Source organism: Xiphias gladius, chromosome 10 (assembly GCF_016859285.1).
Source record: "Xiphias gladius isolate SHS-SW01 ecotype Sanya breed wild chromosome 10, ASM1685928v1, whole genome shotgun sequence".
Lineage (NCBI taxonomy): Eukaryota > Metazoa > Chordata > Actinopteri > Istiophoriformes > Xiphiidae > Xiphias > Xiphias gladius.
The window spans coordinates 9,070,648-9,090,639 of record NC_053409.1 but is presented as its reverse complement, the minus strand read 5'-3'; the positions used below and the strand labels follow the sequence as shown (position 1 = coordinate 9,090,639).

Genomic DNA, 19,992 nt, shown 5'->3' with positions numbered 1-19,992 from the left:
GTCACTCGCTAGCACTACATAGTTATGAAAAGTCCAGTTACCAACACTTTGTCAGGCAAGTGAAAGTTAACCCCTAACTAATTATCCAAAATTGAATTTTATTATTTAATAACAAATACTAAAAAATACTTTGGAAAGCCAAAGTGCAGTATGTAAGTAAACGGACAAACAAGGTACAAGGGGACAAATTAAAGCTACTCAAATAATTACTGATGAGATGTATTTTTAAAAAAAGGACAATTTAGTCTAAATGAAATGATGGAATAGTGACCATGCTAATGAAAAAACTGCGGGGTTTTCCCCTTTATTTCTAAAAAAACCGTTTAATAGCGACAGGGGATTTACTTACATGGGTCTTTATTTTATGATAAATGGCAGTATCTGTCCCAGGACTGCCAAGGAGCACTTGAAGCATCATGGCATCCTCCTCCTCCTCCTCCTCCCAGTGAGTAGACTCCCCCTCCTCAAACCCTCCCACATTTTTGTATGTTTGCGCCGCGGATGACATCACAGCTTTAAATATTCCCGTTGCTTCTTCCCACTCGTCCTCACAACCACTGCTCCGCCAGCACACAGAGCCTCGCGGGCCAACGGTGTGTATGTAGTCTAGCTAGCTCGAAGTTACCCATCAACGGTGAAACGTTTGCGTTCGGCGGACACCGCTGCCTCCCTCGTCCGCTCTGCTATACAGACTTTCTGCCTCCAGCACCGGGTCCTCCTTGGGGAGAAAAAGCGCCTACTGAGATTCAGTGCGGGGAAAAAAGGAAAAAAAAAAAGGCTTGTGGAGAAGTGGACCGAGCTAACTCGGGCGTGGTAGCAAGAAAAAAAAAAACCAATTTTGTTAGCAAAACTTGGAAAAAAGTAGCATCCACAATGTCGCTGTCGGTGCCACAGAACGGAGTAAAGGCGGATGACGAACCAGTTATTGAGCTGTTTGTGAAGGTAAGACCGCAGCACAAGTCGCATGGGGGAAGTTTGTCATTTTAGCCCACTTGGTTAAACCTAAAGTGTATCAGTTGACTGTGGGGACAGATGCTTCGTGTCTGCTTTGTAAAGGAAAATAACGGTGTCGCTATTCTTACTACAAATCAGGCTTTTGTTCAGCTAAGACCGCTCGAGCTAGTAACGCGATAGTGTTTTCGCTCACGGGTTTGTATACGCGATAGAAACGCTGGAAGAAGATTTCTTGTCGGATGGAGTGAACATTTTTAGGTTTTACATCCCTCAGCCCTCTTTGCCATTGTGGCCATGTGGAGCCTGCAGTGTCACGAGCAGGGCGGGTGCAGCTTCTCCCCCCGTCGTGGGGAAGGACGAGCCTACCATGCTGTGAAAACTGGGCGCTAAATCTCTAACAAAAGCTCACTAGTTGTGGTCCAGAACAGCCGATACAACACTTCTACATTTTCTCACTCTGTTGCAGTTGTATTTTCATGCTTCTGAGTTGACCGATACAACATGTAACGTCCCAAAGTGATGGATTATGTCGGAAATGGATACATTATTTCTCTCCGGCCATCAATGGACGCTGTAATAGACTCACACCAGTCATTTTAGTGCAGGTTTGGCTTTTTGGCCATCACTTAGTCTGCCATCAAAGATCTCTGAAAGACAGACCAATTTGGTGATGCCCTTGTGGGAGACAGTTTACCTGTTAGACAAGAATATGACAAAGACTTGTGGGCTATTCCCACTCTATGTTGCAGGCGTCTGTCATTACTGATGTTCTTCACACTGGTTGTTAATGTTGTATTGTGTTACTTCTTGAAAGCACAGTTCATCACATCAATATATACATCAGGGAGTTTGATGGATCATCTTAAAACAATTGTGTTGTTTTTTTTTAATCATCTCTACAGCACTACTGCCTTCCCTGAAACTGTACTCATGCATCAGATTGTCCCTGCCTCAGTGGGGGTGGTGGAGGGTAGTGAATGGCTGTTTTCTTTCTGTTTTTCTTCAGCCTGTTGCTTTGCAGGGCGGGAAAATGGCAGAGGAAAGAAAAGGGGGAGAATGGGGCTGCATGGGAGGACTGGGGGAGTGGGAGGGGGTATGAGGTCCTGCATTGCCTGGGAGAGCATGTGGGTGGTGTTGCAGTGGGGTGTCACTGACCAGAACAGCAAACACTTAGTAATGATGATGGTGGTTGCTTTCAGCTCTGAAGAACATTTCTAAATGCTACTTATGAAAGTAGTTACTTGTGGTGAGCCCAGTAAAAAAGATTTTTATCTGCAAATCTACATTTTTTTTAATTTAAATTTTAATTGGATCATGCATTTGTAACCTGGTGTACCTGGCCAGTGTTTTGGGGTGTGTCATACTGTCAACTCAGGCCTGTAAAAGTTGTGAATTATGGTGATTCTATCAGTCTTCCAGCTTTTCCGGGTTCAGTAAAAATACTAAAATCCTCTGTCTTAATTGTGTGTTGACTCCTTTAAAAAGAGTTCTTTTGTTGTGAGTTATTGATGAGGCAGAGCAGTAGAGGCTGGTGGGAACAAACTGGCAAGCGTAATTTCTTTAACTACCTCTCACAGCCGTCAGGAGAGGTTACATCATCCCCAGGCCTGGAAAGTTTACATATGTGGCCAACTCTTCCCTCACAGCCCCTCCCTCTTTGGACTGTACAACCCACTGTCTAGAGAATTTTCTTCCATTGTGTGTTTTCTCAATGTGTCTGTGTGGGGGTGTGATACCCTTTGGTCTCTATTGCTCTAGCACGGCTCTGTGTTATGTACCAGCGTCTGACATGTCCACATCTATTATTGATGCCGTCGTTCTTACTGTGCTGCGTTAAACACGGTCATGGGAGACAATGGTCGGCATGCAGGTTGCCATAGGCACACCGCTGTGAGCCAGGCCTCTGGGAACAGCTGATAAGGAACTGTGTGTGCTGTCCATGCACAGCAGTGTCAGATCTGTTAGGGCACTGCCACATATCAAAGCTGACTAATTATAGTTGTAGTACACGAGTTGCCGCAGTGTCTGTCTGTATAAACTGAGCAACACTATTTACCCATTAACAATAGCTGACTATCCCAGTTTAGAAACACTTTGATGATTTTGCACTTTTCTATCTGCAGTGTTTATAGCAACAGTTGTCAAATTGCTATGGGAACACTTTTCATTGTACTCATCTTTGCGGGTGGTAAGGTGAAGTTCAGCATCATCAGCATTTATTGCTCTCAGTTGCAAATGACCATGATATAATGACTTTGTAAGAGGGTGGATCGACCCTTGATCTCATCACAGCACAGCAGATTATTTAACATTTTGCACACAAGTAGTAGTCTGTCCTGGTGAGCTGGAAAGTCTGTCTTCCCAACATCCACCCATGTCTGTTTCACTTGGCGCTTTCCACTCATCACATGGTTGAAGTGGTAATATGAAACCCTAAATCTGATGTATTTATATGTGGTGGTAATTGTGAGATGTCATACTCTGACATTAAGCCGAAAAGGATAAAAGTACAGCTGCATATAATTATGTTGATTCATTATAATGCAAGATAGACTTTGAAATCTTCCCTCTTTTAAACCGAGGTCCATCCATTTCTCTATATTGATAATAGCACTATCTGGTTGAACCACAGTGAGTGATTTTTCTTGAAAGCTGTTCTGAAAGGACTTGAAAGTGAAAGAGATTCACTATTGTTAATGCATATAATTTTTGTAATTAATTCAGTACAGGTTTGATTATGTTTTTATTCAGTTTTTCACAGCTTTACAAAGCTGCTCTGAATTAATTCAGGGGAGGCATGCTAGTGAGTCATTTGCCACCACCGTATGACCTGACTGTATGGCCATGAACAGAATATAGATGAGTTAAGAGAAACAGACAGCTTTATCTCTACTTGTGTATGTGTCTCTCGGCTACAACTGTGCCAAGGTCACGTTACTGGTTGCAAAGCCTGCTGCCTCCAAACTTCCATACTCTTGCCAAGAGTGACAGCACAGCCAGCAAACATGTTGAAGTGCTTTTATGTCTGGATGGCATAAGAGCCCGTCTGTGTTTGTGTATGTCCTTAAGGACAGTCCCATGGGAACGGTAGAGTTGAAAGCCTGCAACATGCCAGCGAGAAGTCCCAACAAAGCAGCACTTCTGTAGGGATGATCAGGCTGAACATTGTCAGTATACTCCATAGAAGAAATTAATAGTCAAAACACATTGCAGTGCCCACTCAGATTTTATTTTCTCTGTACATGAGAAAATATGCTATGATTCATGTAAAGTCATAGTAGACATAAGGAATCTGTTCCGTTTAGGTTTATTTAAAAGGCCTTGGTAAGAGCTGCTCATGACCTATTGTGCTATCAGTTTCAACATGTGACCATCAGACTTATGCCATGTGATGTACTGTTTTTATGGAAACACAGTGACCTTTTTTTTACCAGTGCACAGTTGATCCAGAGGTAACCTTTGGTGGCTGATGGTAATAATACAGAGACTTAAACCTGCTTGAGTTTCAGACATAATTTGCTTACTGTTTGAATGTTGCTTTTCAGGAAAATCAATGGAGCAGTTTATTTTCCCAAGTATATAGCAATGCTGCAGTTAGCATCATGTGTTAAGGGACAAAGATTAATGGCTGGTTACTGTTGTAGAGTGCTGTGCTGTTACTGTTGCTGTTGTTCCAGCAATGTGAATTTGCTTTTGCAGCACCTGGCCTGTCACTGCTTCTCCTTTGTAACTGTCTGGTTGACTGACTTTCTGGAAACTGGCCTAAACGGTCTGGCAGTGTGTTATTACACCAATTCGTAGAGGGGCTGTGCAATCACTGTTTGTATTTTTATGGGAGGGGATGTTAAGAAGATAATTTATGTTCATGTCAGAAGATTATAGGCTGGATCATTGCTACACTTGTGACCACGATCCTAGTTGTGTCTGAATAAATGTCTCCTGTATGATATCTTGTGCCAGTATATCCAGAGGAAAAGCTCAGTTGAATCTATTAGGCGGATCAAGAGCTTGTCTCATTAGTGCTGCCTGACCAGGAAACCAATGGCTAATGAGGCATTTCTCCTACAAGCTCAATGACGGGAAGTGAGACCAGCCTAGAACAACATAGATCTGAGACTTCCAAGGCCAAATCCAAACAGAGATTCTTGCTAGTTCACGGATTGGTCTGTTTTACTTGTAAGCTAGTGAGGCTGTACAGATAACTGCAGCAGTTGTAATCTAGCTGGTCAGGATACAGAGGAAGAACAAGCCTCTGACTCTACCTCCACCTCTCTGTTACATCCTCTTCACTATCGGAAGAGGTGTGTTACCCGCTTAAACAAGGGCAATCTGCCCTGCTTGCTACACATGTAACTCAATCAGTCTCAACATGATCCAGGCTGCTTGTGTTTCATGTGCTATGTTGTTCATAGCAAAGCTTACTGACGTGTATGTAACCCAAAGTACAGTACCTGACCATGGAGGATAGGGTAACCTAGGGTTTTTTTTTTCTTGGTTCATCCTCTCTCCATCAAGGTGTACAGTGGACTTTAGGTTGCACAAATATCCATTAAAGCCTTTTATTTATTTATTTTTTTAAACAATAACTGAAGTGCACCTCACACTGAATTAACATTGTGACTATTTGAAAAATACACCAGAAACTGCAAACCAGCGAGTGTCCAGAGAGAGATGCACTGTCTGCTCAGAATCTATCTATCTATCTATCTGGTATGTGTCGTAATGGCATGCTGGCACTGTGTTTGTGCCTAAGGGTGGTTCACAGCTTTCTAGACAAGACATTTGTCCTGAAGGAATTGCTACAGAGTTTATTTAGGCTTAAATCAAAATGAAGTAGCCTTGTGCAGAGAAATTAGCTTTTAAAGACGTAAAATTTTAGATACTTTTTGAGTGTCAGGGCAGACGAGTGTTGAGCAGTTTTTCCATGTTATGTCCTACGCAAATGCAATAAAAAAAGTAGGGCAAATGAAGACAAAAGTGGGTTGTAGGTGTGGTAGGTGTGCAAGTGTGAATGTGTGACACTGCCCTCGTCTTCAGTCTGGGGTCTGTGAATGTAGAAGTGGGTGGAGCTGGAGCTGTGACCAACTTCAGTTTGCAGCTCGTTGTTTGTGTTACACACTTGAAACAACAGAGCGAGGATGATTGTTGGTTCACACTGATCTCTCACATGGCCGTCTGTTTGTATATCCATAATTTTGGATCTGTATTACTCATCACCAAACACTCATCCTGGGCCTAACTCGCTGTTTCTTATCTCTCCTGCAGTGAGGTTAAATAAAGTGGTTATAACATTATTGACTTAGCTTACATCATTGCTGTAGTATGGTTATGCAGTAAACCTCTTTTAGACTTAATCTTCCAATTTTCCACAGAAAGCGATGGTTCTAAACGCTGCTCATGTGCTCAGGCACAGTAGGCCTGTGTCTGACTGGTCTTGAGGTTTCCACTGAGTGATGTCAGCCTGAGTCAGAGCCACACCAAGGATGTGATGGCATTTCCATGTTCCAGCAGGGTCGGACTCCTCAGTACACTCATCTCTCTGACCGAAGTCAGACTCAGGGACCCAGCTCTCATCACCAACCCAGTCCAGACCAAGTCATTCAAAACATGGGGCCAAATTTCAACGCATTTTTGTTGATAGGCAAAATGTGCCCAGAGCACTGAGTATTAAACTGTTGAGTACTGAAAGGTGGCACCAGATGACTAGTTGAATTCATACCCTTCTCTCCTTTTGTGTCTATTTTCTACACCTTGTCACGGGTACCAGAAATCTGTTAGTTACAAGTTTTGATCTCTAGACTTCTCAGATCTTCTGATATGAATATATTTTCAAGGCCCATAATAAAGATAAATAAAGATCTGATATTTAACAACAAAGAGCAAAGATTTGAAATATGAATTCAAATTTGTATAGCAGAAATATATATTTTTTTCTGCTTTTCAGTTCCATTAAGCATTTCATGAAGCCCTCAGATTTATTCTATGATCAGTCGATCCACTGAAAAGCAGCAATTCTTAACAATAGAGAAGCTGGAGACTGGAGAATAGATGGCTTTTTGCTTGAAAAATGACTTAAGTAATCCATTATCAAGAGAGTTGCCAATTATTTTTCTTTCATTTGATATGCAGACTTTCTTTCAGCTCTATACTCAGCCTGGTTTCTTTTTTCCTGAAGCCAGAAATCTTGTCTACTTGTCTTGTTTGTTCAGGCTGTAAATGCTGAAAATATCAGCAGCCCGAATCTGAAAAAGACTGTTAGTGGCCTTCAAAACCTCCATTCTAATATTTTTCTTAGACGGTCTGTAATTAATGCAGTCTTAACCTCTGTCTTGCAAGTATCTACCCTGCTGAGCAAGGCATCAAATCATTCCAGGTGTAGGGCTGGTGTTCTGCAGCTGGCCTTGAACTCTGATCTCCCTTTGGAGTTGGACATATGATAAAGAGTGTATCTGTCACAAGCTTAATTAACCTGGCTCAGTTTAGCAAAGCTGACTAAGACCATTGAGGGGTGAGTACCCCAGTCTAAAACAGCCAGATTTTGGTGTAGCTCCTCAGTTTAGTCACAGTGCTAACCTCAGCCCAGCCTGACTACTTGTCCAGCAAACAGGCATAGGCGTTGCCATGACATTGCCATGGCTGCCCACTCTCAGACATTCCTGCTGTGTGTTAGAGCAGGAGCAGGAACGCTACAGTACTTGTTGCATCGTCAGTTCCTTATTCGGTCAAAATGAACTTGCTGAGCAGCCCACCCAATTTAGAATATGAAGTGTGCTGGGAGGGGAAGGCACAGGCCGCCATGTTACTAAAATTAGGCCGTGAGCAGAGACTTGGAGGATGGTGCCCAGCCTGAAACGGATCCATTGTCCCTGACTGCTGGCTACTGTAACTGGGATCTCACATCATCGGTCTAGAAAAAAGACGTGTCTAAAATAATGATGAGATGTCGTAAATACTTTTAGTTAAGTAGTAATGTCATTAAATAAGGAAGAAAGCTGGAGAAGTGCGAGAATAAAAGAGGGAGAGGTTGAGTTGAACAGCTCTTGTGTTTTATTTGACTTCTCGTAAAATGTTATGGGACTGGAATTCTGAAAAGGATACGTGTTAAAAGTGCACATACCTTCAAGTGGATATATGACCATACTATAAGCTAATTAGTTGAGGCCTTGCATCGTCCTTATTACTCTTGAGATGTATCAAGTTAGTCATTACATCAGTGGCTACATGAGCAAATTCAAAGGGGAAGTGATAAGAGGAATGATCTCACTGTGTTTGAGAAGATACTGTGTGTTTCAGAGACCTGACTGGCCCCCTGGCTGACTGAGTCAAACTGTATTGCTGCGGGGCTACGCAGTCCTGTGCCCTGACTCCCAGATAACATCCGACTTTAGCATGACTCACACCCTCCACTGGGGCAGCTGTGTGTGTTTGGCATTAAATAAACAAGCACCTGTTGACTTACGACCCATCCATGGAGCTTTAAATAAAGTGAGAGAGTCTGTTATCAGTAGTCAGCTGTTGCTGCTTCTGTGGCCTAGATGATGTTATAGCCGTTTAACATCATGGGGAACTCTCATTATGAATCTTTGTGAAAGATGGTGTAACTGTCTTCAAGATGAGTCATTTTGACACAGGAGGCAAAATAGCAGACTACACACTGGGAACAGCTCAGTCTTCCTGTGAAAGCTGTTTGTATGTGGAACTGACTCGCTGGTTTACTTCTTGGAAAATGTGCATCTATTTCAACTGATGTGCCTTGCCTTATAAGGGCCCATTTCAAACAATTTCTTGCCTGGCTTGTGTGTTTTTATTAGGTCCTTTTTTTTTTTTTTTTTTTTTTCCAACCCTTGCTAACCTGTGACGTTTCTGAAACTCTACAAACAAAAAGTGCCTTGTGTTGTTGCTGTATAGAAGGTTCTTCAGAAGCCCTTTTCTGAATGTCACACTATAATAGTGGTAGAGGAGGACGATGTTTTTTAGGGATTTTCTGACCTTTTCAACCTGGTTGAAGGCTATAGCCTCATATAAAAAAATCAAATTTTACTTTCTATTGAGGTCAATTTCTTGGTGCCTCCTTGAAATGGCATTTAGCACAATTTTTGCTGAAGATAACCTCACTTGCTTCCAAACAAAATCTAGGGCAGCTCTACCTGAACAGCGCAGCAGTTTATATGTCACAGGCAGCGGATATGCAGCCCCACTGGCATCATTACTTAAACTAAACAAAGCACCCTCCTCAGTGAGAGTAACAGGACATTTCTGGAATAGTTTCTCCCTCCTCCTCAAACGCCCCCACCGCCCATCCCAACCCCATCCCCCCTTGACTCCATAGAGGGGCCCAGGATAAGGGTAGTGGGATAAAGGGGGAAGAAGAGGAGGAGGAGAGGAGGAGGAGGAAACAAGCAGCATGCCAAACAGCTAACAGCTTCTGAAGCTCGCCATCTTTGCTCTTCCTCTCACTTAAAGCATCTATTATTGCTTGTTCTCCTTCACGTCAGTTAGCACCACCTATGATCTCTAATTTCCTCCCTATTCCATTTATCTCTGCCTCTCCCGCTGTCTGTCTCTCTCTTTCTGCAGCAGATGCCTGCTATCGGTGTCTTTGGCAGAGAGCCGCAGTCTGCTCTGCTGCAGAATCCAGAGGGTAGGAGCCTTGCCATGGCTCCAAGAACAGACTGAGAGAGAAAGGAAAGTGTGAAATGTCTTTCTCAGCTACTGTGGCTTCCTTCTTGGCCACTTGAGACACAGTACTTAGATGAACTGAGCTTGAAAAGCAGCTCAGTCTGTTAAAGTCTAGTAAACATCTTTTGATTTACAAATGACATTGCACCGCATGGTTTGCATTTTTTTGTATCTATAGAAAGAGGGCTCACTTCGGACAGTTTACCCGTGAATTGGTAATCCCTTCCACCCTGCCTGCTATCCCTTCCATGTTATATGTGTCTGGCCATTGCCATGGGAACAGTTGCTGTGCTGTATTTCCATTCTTGATCCCGGACTGAATGGTTCTCTGTAGGTGTAAGACTGTGGGGGAAAATGTAGTAATCATCCCATTGATGTCTTTCTGATCCCCTAAGGACCAGCTAATGCTAGTCTAGTCTAGTGACGGCCATGAACCACGATACCCCCAACACTTCACGGCCAAAGCTTCATTTTGGAATTGAATCATGTAAGGTGAAAAGGGGACTTTCATTTGCTGAACAAAGGCAGTGATCTAATCCATGCTTTGCAGATATTGAATTCAGTGGGGGGAAGAGGGAGAGGACAGCCGCAGTACAATGGGAGCCAGCAGGCACATCAAACAGAGCCATCCCACTGGGCGTCACACAGAGGACAACAGCAGCCAGCCTGTATGCACCAGCAAGGAGCTGCTGGACTGGCTCAATGCTCCAAAACAAAGTCCTCTATTGAGGACAGTTCCGAACCTGCACCTCGGATATTAAACAATTATTCTTGTATCAGAGTGGTCGAGGTAAAACCAATTTGAATCTTATTCTAATCTTTGCGGAACTGTCAGCGACTTGGTTAACATTATTTGTGTGAAAACACATATAAACACTTTGCATATGACCTCTGCAACTGCAAGAAAGAGTTGGGCAATATATAGGCAATATGCTGAGGTGAGAACTGCAATGAATGAGGAATGATTGACGACACAAGAAGCTGACAAAAGGAATGACATTCAGCCATCTCACAGAGGCTCTGCTACAGTATTACGCTGAATGAATAGGTGCATTCCTGAGCGCAGATACTTGAATGACCTCCGTGCCTGTCCTTGTGAATAGATGAATACGGGGCATTCTTTTTTGGCTTGGAGAATGACATACCTCAACAGGCATGGTATCCACAGAGCTGTGTATTTCTGCACAAATTCTCTAATAAAGGTTGTGATATACATTTGAGGATTTAAGTATTTAAGAAGTAAAATTAAGTTTGTCTTTTTGGGTCAATGTACCATAAATGTAAGGTGTAAAGGAGAACAATATCTGATTTCAGTTTTACCAGTATGTAGTTTAACTGAAAATATAATAGGTTGTCTTGGAAAGGACATAACTGTGCACCAGTCAGCATAGCAGATTTCGTTAAGATACTGAGCAAAGCTCAGTTAATCAAATTAAATGCTTATTCTGCCTTCTGATGTAGAATCAAAACCACATTTCTCCTCCTTCTTCTACACCCTCCTCACTCCCTACATGACTTTGAGTCAAGCAAAGCGTAATTTAGAGTCAGAGAAAGAAGAAAAGCGCATCACAAAAGAGACGGATGGTTGTTGAGAGGACAGGAGATATCGCTGATAGCTTGCAGCACCCTCCAATAGCTTTTGTGATTACTTCTGTGTTAGAGAGAGATAGAAATCACTGCTATTAAGTTTTTCTCATCCTTTTGTAGGGGTGATCAGACTGGATTGCAGCTTTCTGTTATTTCAACTCTCAAAAAAGAACCGTAGGATTTTGATTTTAATGTTAAAATCTCATCCCAAAACTGACTCCTGTCTTTGGTCTGTCGCTGAATGATGAGCGTTCATCATTAATTCGGAGGGCACACGCCAGTACCATTGATCTCATTCCCAGCACCACTGCTCAGTCTTGTGTTTGTGCAGTCTAGCAAAAGAGGAAACAAGAGGCCATCCGAGTCTTAATCACTCCAGAAGTTCCCTCTTACTCTTTCACAGCAGTTTGACAGATTAATGGAAGGGAAGTTTGCTGAAGCATTTAAGACAAGGGGTCGGCCCTCTACTCTTTCCCTCCTATTTCAGTGTTTTTGGGAGCAGCCTGTAATGTGTATGAAAGAGTCATTGTCTGAAATGGGCCCTCTCTGGATGAGTTCAGTAAAACGCCCTGGGCCATAAAGGTTGTGCAACAGAGATTTGATCTTTATCAAGATCATCTTGCTAAGCTATAAGCCAAGTGCTATCAGTGGTAGAAACTTGTTACAGATGTTTTTAACATCTTTGTACTCTTATCTTCTACTCTGTACTCTTATCAGTGGTTAAATCTGCGAAGTTTCACCCTGTACTTAATGGTCTCCATGAGCTAGAAAGAGGTGCCATCATTTGTGTACTCAGTCTTAAGGAATGGTGCCTGTGACATATTGCTGATAATTAATCTGCTCCTATTCTAACTTGCTATCTGTCTGTTTATTTAAGGCGGGAAGTGATGGAGAGAGCATTGGGAACTGCCCCTTCTCTCAGAGGCTCTTCATGATCCTGTGGCTTAAAGGAGTCGTCTTCAACGTCACCACAGTGGACCTCAAGAGGTGAGTCCTGAGCCTATCCTCTTCTTCATCATATCCTCCTCCTGCTGCTGCTTGTCCTCATTTCATTGGCTGTGAGACAAGGATAAAAAATACTCCTTTTGTTTTTCTCCCTTGATAGTCTCCTATCCATTTTCTGGGTGTTTCCACAAAAGCCTCAGTGGCTCCATAACGCTTTGATCCAGCCCCACCTCTAACACGCTTGCTGCTTCCCCACTGCTTATTTGCTTTTCCCATGACCCATTCCCAGGCCAGAGAAAATTGGAGAAAAATAAACACAGACTCTGGAGGGGCTATTTAAGGTTCTTAACTTTGCTCACTTCCTGTCTAGATTTTGGTGGGCAACATGTTATTTTTCATGCCTGGGATCAGAAAACTGGTGATCCTCTACAATTTTGTATGGGATTTTCTTTTTTAATTTTTCCTCCTAAGCTACAAGAGCACATGCTTTCACATGTGGATTCCAGTACCAGACACTCTTTACCAAACCCACTATGTTTCTGGCTGCGTGATTCATCTAAATGCTCCCTCAATGTTTTTCCACTTGCTAAGCCAGGAGAGGCAAGTGCCAGATTATTTTCAGCCATGGCTGATGGTCATATGGACGTCTGGTTTCTATGGTCTTTCTTCGTTGTGTGTTTGACTCAGAGATTCAAGATTTCTGACGTGTTATTCCAAAGTGTGGTACATCCATATTGCAGCTGGTTCAACACCAGGCGCTTCTTCCTCTCGGACATGGGGATCGCTGTGTGCTGACAAAATACAACAGAGATGTACTTGATAAATGGGGTGCCATTTTGACACAGCTAGAGGGAGGAAATTAGGATCCATTTGACTAGTTATTTGGTTTTAATGCATGCCTGCACATTCAAAATGAGTGCACGGGTTTGGGATTATTTGCATATATTTTCCCTGGCAGAGGTCATGTAACATAAAACCGAGCATGCTAATATCCTGTATAAGGCAATGGAGGATGTCCGTCTACTTAGCAATGTCTCTTTACCCCTTGCTCCTCAAACAACCCTTTGTTCAGCTGAAGGAAATAGCTACTGCTTCATTTTTATCCCTTTCTAGAAGGGAAACTGATTCCGCCTTTGCTTTTTTCCATGCTATACAGCGTGTGTGTAATCTAGAGTCAATATAAAATGACTGTATTGCAAAAGGAGACGTTTGCCATGTTTATGGCTCTTTTTATCATAGTATTTAAATTGACTCCTGTAGAAGGACATGAATGTCACATGTCATTTACCTGAGTTGAAATGTTTCCTTTCCTTAGTTTATGTCTTCTCTTGGGTCAAGGCTATCGACGTTTGAAGTTTCTGTGATGAGAGCCTCATGGCAGATTCTTACCCACTCGTCAGTGATATCACTGGTTGAGGGTGCCACTTCCCCTTTGCATGCCAAAGACTTTAAGTCGTTTCCCGTTTATTGCGTCCTTAGATGGCTTGTCCCAAAATTCAGCCACCATTATGTACATTGTCACACCACAAACATGGACCATTTAAGACTCTTTGTGGATGGATGTTTTGGTTAATTTAATTTAGACCAGCAGAGGATTCTCACTGCCTACTGTCTTGCACCCATCTGCTAGGCTCTAAGAGTTGTTCAGACACTGCTGTGCGTTATGTTGTCTTTTATATTGAAGGGAATATAAGCATCTGGGTTCTGTGGATTTCACAAGTCAGTTGTGTTCAGACTACTCATTCAACACATGCTGATTTTTGTTTGTGTGTCAGTCGTCTGCCTGCCAGAGACATCTGGTACAAAATGTGCTGGTTTGAAGGCCGCAGAGACAAGGGAACACAAAAAAACACACTCATGGAGACAGACAAACACACACATACACAGTTGAAGGTAAGAGCAGCTATAGTTGGATAAGGAAGAGGGCTTGATGGCTTTAGAAAACGTTGGTTTAACATGCAGCAGGCTATAACGGAGCCACAGCAGACTTTTACTCAAACTTACTTGTATACACTATTCACTTTTTATAGTACATTTTATTCATTTATTTAACCAGAATACGTCAGACCATTTATGAATCTTGTCTCATTTAAAAGCCTTTCATCACTATCTAAGTCTCAGTACTTCTTGTAATTTTACAACCTAACAATTTGAACCTATTTAAAACATGAATTATAAAAACAGTTTTAATTCGCTGGACTAACGTTGCTTCTGTCCACTGTGGTGTCCCTGCTCTCTGTCCTCCAGGAAGCCAGCAGACCTCCAGAACCTGGCCCCCGGCACACACCCACCCTTCATCACCTTCAATGGTGAGGTCAAAACTGACGTCAACAAGATTGAGGAGTTTCTTGAGGATGTCCTCTGCCCACCCAAGTAAGTGCTTTCTCTTCCCTGTGGCAACAGCTTGCTACACCTATACTCTCAACGCCCAACACTGCAGTGTGGTAGCTTTTACATGATCTATTAGCATGTAACGAAGAGAGGCCTTATGTGGATTTAAATTGAGACAAACGTTTTACTTAAAGGATATGGTTGGTAATATTCTGTATTTTTCTTATCAACAAAAGACCAAAACCAACAATCTGTCAGTCTGTCTTTATACTTTCTGACTTCCTTAGCCTGTCTGGCTTTCAGCTCCAAGGCCATTTATTCGTAGTGAAGACATGAATCTTCACAAATATATAATTACATTCTTTTTTTTTTTTTTTTTTTAACAAAAAAGCAAAAATAATTTCCTAATAGCTGGGCAATGTTTAAGGGGTAAACAAGTAAATTTGTTGAGGGCTGTTTTCAGGGGTGGATTAGGGAACATTTGGTGCTTTAGTGAATATTTTCAGCAGCAGGATGGTGTATGTGAGATTGAACCAAAATATACTGCATTGCACCTGTCAGTCGTAATTGTTGGACAACAAATAGGGGGTCTATGGAACAGAGTAATAGGCTTTAGACTGTTTTTTAAAAAAAAAAAAAAATTCAGAATATCACCAGATGTATCCTTTTTGAAATCTTCATATTTATGTACACGTATGTTTACTTGTATGTGTGCTTGTGTGCAGGTACATCAAGCTTGGTGCACGGCACCCCGAGTCAAACACAGCTGGTATGGACATCTTTGCCAAGTTTTCAGCATACATCAAGAACTCAAAACCAGATGCTAATGAGGGTAAGTTACCTGTATCTGTTTGTCACAGCAGAGTTAGGAGCAATGGTTAAGAGCAGAGATCCAGATACCTTCCTATTGTGCGGGAAGAGTTATCTGGTTGCTAGGCAACGTTGTTAGCCCTGACCTCATCCCCACTCGGGAACACAGAGCTTTTGTTCTGCTGCCTCCTCCTGTCCTCATGCTCTCTGTCTCACCTGGCAGAACTCTCTGGAAAACCACAGAGCAGATATACTGAGAATGAGCTAGCGATCACAATCTTGCCCTTTCTGTGGTTGATTTATGCACCCCGCAAGAGAGGGCCACTATCATAAACCTAACGGATAAGATTATTGGAATATTATCAAGAATATGTAGTCTATTGACTCGAAGATTCTGTTGAGTACTGGGTAAAACAATTTCTGGAATGGTTTCCCTGGAAGGATGTTTATAATATTCACAAAATACCAAGATTGTGTATCATGTTTTTGTTGGCTGTTCCCCACCCTGGTCAAATATTGAGCCATGGTGAGCTGGATGTGAGAGCCAAGGCTGTGTCAACAGAGTTTGAAGCTGAGTCTCATGGTTCAGTGATAAGTGCTATTCAAAGTAACAGGTCATGTCTACTGTTGGACTATTGAATTCAGCATTCAACTACATCATGTCATATTTTCAAACAACAGAGTAAAATGTTAGAGTAATCTATAGGTGGATAGACCAAAATATAACATGTGTCCAATCAGATGCAATCATTTGAAATGTGTGGTGGGTAATAAGCTTCTCAAAGATGGTATTTGTGACAGGGCTGTTGTATTACACTGCTGTTGGAATACATTGTAGGTTAGATTGCGCAGCTGTTGATGATACAGCTAGGTCCTGTATTTATAATATATGCACTGTACATGCGCACACAGGCCTTGTCTTTTGATGAAATGCTGCCCCCATGTGGTTGATCGGTATATAGCTGAAGCAGCTGTGGTAGAGGCCAAGGGAAAAACCATGAGAATTTAACACAGTTGAAAGCAGATTATTTGCCCATACTGACTATATGATTAAACTAAAATCAGTTTTTAGTGTTTTATAATATCTCTTGTGTCTCTTCGCAGCTCTGGAGCGCGGGTTACTGAAGACGCTGCAGAAGCTGGATGAGTATCTTCGTTCACCACTGCCCGATGAGATCGACCACAACAGCATCGAGGACATCAAGGTCTCCAACCGCAAGTTTTTGGATGGCAATGAGATGACTCTGGCTGACTGCAACCTGCTGCCCAAGCTGCATATAGTTAAGGTGAGTGAGGGGAAACATTTTTGAGAGTATGTTTAGGAACTTAAAGGTATATGTGCAGTGTTTTTAAACTCACCAAATTATTGTCATGTTGTATATTTGTCTACACAACTATGGTACACCCCCAAAGGTGGTTTCACTTTATTTACCTAATTAGAATTGTTTCTCAGGACTGTGTGGGAGCGTTCAGACTGTACTTGACAGAAATCTGCTTTTGCACCTAATAAAAGTGGGACAAACTTCAACTATTGGTACACTGAGTTAGGTGACCTTGCGTATTTCCAAACATAGCTCCACCCAACTTCAACCTGAGCAGTGAGCTAAAAAAACACCTGTTTGGCCTCATGATAGAAGAGTCATTGCGTGACATTACTGCTATTCGCGCAATCCGCCAGAGATACTTTGGGTGATTCTCTTAAATCCCTTTTTAAGAGGTTAATACAAATCTGTCGGCCTGCAACTAAATATCGATTTAATCAGCCAGTTATTTTCCTCAATATAATGTAAGAAAGTAATGTATAATGTCAGAAAATAGAAAAAATGCTCATCACAATTTCTCACAGCCCAATTTTACGCCTTTTTACGTCTTTTGTCTTGTTTTGTCTGACTAACAATCCACTAAATATGACTAACAATCCAAAGATATTCACTTTACCACGATAGAGCACAAAGAAAAGCAGAAAATCTTCACATTGTTTGAGGTAGAACTTGGGAATCATTGGCTCTTTTGTGATAATTGACTTCAGCGATTAATCAACTATCCAAATTGTTCATTCATTTTTCATCAGCGAGTTTACTTACCATCTCAAAGTTTTCGTTTTACAATAATTCCTTTTGTGCTATAAACCAACCTGGAAATTTCACACTGAATTCAGTTTGTCGGCTCATGATATAAACTGCATCTCAGAGTTAAAATCGTAACAGCAACTCTTGACTATTACAGTTATTAGTGTTTTCAAGTTTATTTCTTTAGCTCTTAATGACAGTTATTCACTCACAATGGCAACTAATTATGAGATAATAAAAATAACCCTCCAATAATTGGACTTTTAAAGTAATTTCAATTTTAATTACTATATTATAGGACTGCAACAAATTATTTTCTCAATTTTAATTGATTATTTATTTAATCAATAAAATGTCAGAAAACAGTGGAAGATGTCCATCCAAATTTAATAAAAATGTGATCACTTTTCTCATTTTAACCAAACAAGCAATTAATCAATTACGGAAATACTTCCAGATTAATTTTCTGTTGATTGAATAATCAATTACTCACGCGCATCGTTTAACTCCTTAAGAGGTGTAATAATTTGACCGAAGATTTTTGTTTTGATATAGATGAGTTCCAAACTAATGCAAAGATATAAAAACTGCATCACAATCATTCACAAAGACTGAATACACACACATGCTGAGTTAAAAATATGAGTTCGTAGTTCAGTTTGTGAGCTTTATTAATTATTATTATTTATTTTTTATTTTGATCATTTGTGGCTTATGATGCCTGACTTTCCCTGCAGGTGGTAGCCAAGAAGTACAGAGGTTTCGACATCCCCAAAGAGATGACGGCCATCTGGCAGTACCTGAACAACGCCTACACACGCGAAGAGTTCACTAACACCTGCCCCAGTGACAAGGAGATCGAGATCGCCTACGCAGACGTAGCCAAGAGGCTGGTCAAATAAGCTCCTCTGTCCTGAGCTTCTCCCTCCATCCTCCACCCAGTAACCTCTCCCATTACACTCCGCTGCACTCCTCCCTCCTCAGCACCAGGACTGATGTGCTCATTCACGAGAAAGAAAAAACTCTGGACTTCTTTTCCTTCTCTCCTCATTTAGCGCGAACCCCCAATGCATGATCCCTTCTCAATTTTTTTTTTTCTTGTTTTTTTCCCCTCTGATTTATAAGAAGATCTCTTTAGTTGGTACAGCAAAGGTCACAGTTGTTCCAACTTGAATTTCTTTTGTTTTTCATTTGCTGATGAATGATGTGAGGCGTTGTGAGATGGCGAGGTGACGCAAAAGCAGCCAGATGTGCGTATCAGTGCTTATCAATGTCAGGAGCCGCATCAAACACACTCCCGAATAAGTGACCTTCAAGCTGACCTTCTCTCTGCCCCAAAGGGAAAGGTCACGAGCGGTTTGTTAATTATCTGTTGTCTGTTTTAATATTGAAGCGGCTCTTTCTAGGTTTGCTCTAAAAATGCATCACTGAGAAGCTGTTTTTTTTTTTGTTTTGTTTTGTTTTTTTTCCCCTGTCTTTTGGCTTATTGAGTGGCGCTGTAAACAGTGTTGAAGCTTCAGTGTTTTTGGCTCAAATATATACCAGGTTTAAGTAGAAGTTGAAGCTAATCCAAACCTGAGTGGTTGACATATCAAGAGATGTTTTTATATATGTTGAGGTGTTTAAAATAAATTAAAATAATTGTTACTGCAGGTAAAGCTACCTGCTATCCATGCTCTGATTTCCTCATCGCCTCTAACAGGTAAAAGTCTAGTAGCTCAGCTCAGTAGAATTGTAGGAAATTTCCTGTACCGGTTGTAGAAGTAAAAACTCAGGAAAAATATAACCTGAGGTCTAAAAAATATTAAACCATATGTAGCCTACATACATGTTCAAGGATGTATAGATTTCTTTTGTAAATCACCAAATTGCCGTGGAAAATGTCCATACAGGCACTAGCAGACTCTTCTCTTACGAAGGAAAGTCTCTGCTTCGGTCGTGCTGAATGTAGCGGTAGTTTGGATTACACATCGCAGACCAAAAAGGGGCACATTATTCTGGTCTCACTGTGGATAGGATGACACCGGCCATATAAACTAGTGAAGTCAAAAAAAGAAGAAACTACACACTCGCTGTCTATTTCTCCGTAGCATGCAGAATGAAGGACACTAATGTGCGGTCAGGCACCAGGAAACGCAACCCTAAAGATATTTATAAATAAACGAATCGCGGACAGTAGCAATGAAACATACTGTGTACCTGGTCGAATTTCACTTTCCCATCAGTATGTAGATTGATCTCTAAGGTAGTCAGTGTATGTTATGATACAGTAGCTCCAAAAGTGCTTTAGTGCGGATAAAGCAAAACCTGTTTTGTTTTCTCCCGTTTGCCATGTTTTTCAGACATTTTGTTATGAAAAAAATTTGATAAAAAAGGAATTGTAAATATTTGTTTTGATTGCTCAGAATTAAATGTGTAAATTTTATACATGTCATCTGAATTTTGAGGAAAAGGGGCCATCACTTGCCTGCTTGGATTTTAATTCTAGCCTAACCCATCTCCTCTTTGCCTTCTCTATTCTCTGCAGATGATTTGCAGGAAGGTTTTTCAGAGATCATTTCATTACAACATGTGTGAAGTTTTACAACTTCTTACAACTTTTTTTTTTTTTTTTTTT

The 19,992-nt window shown here is 41.4% G+C and overlaps 1 protein-coding gene across 1 annotated transcript; it reads left to right on the top strand.

The window, feature by feature from the left end:
* Positions 1-535: 535 nt before the first annotated feature.
* clic4 (chloride intracellular channel 4) lies at positions 536-19,992 on the top strand. The gene is made up of 6 exons (XM_040137355.1): positions 536-942; positions 12,098-12,207; positions 14,413-14,538; positions 15,222-15,328; positions 16,411-16,592; positions 18,113-19,992. Exons 1-6 carry the CDS (start codon positions 874-876, stop codon positions 18,275-18,277), a joined length of 759 nt encoding a protein of 252 aa, XP_039993289.1. The 5' UTR covers positions 536-873; the 3' UTR covers positions 18,278-19,992.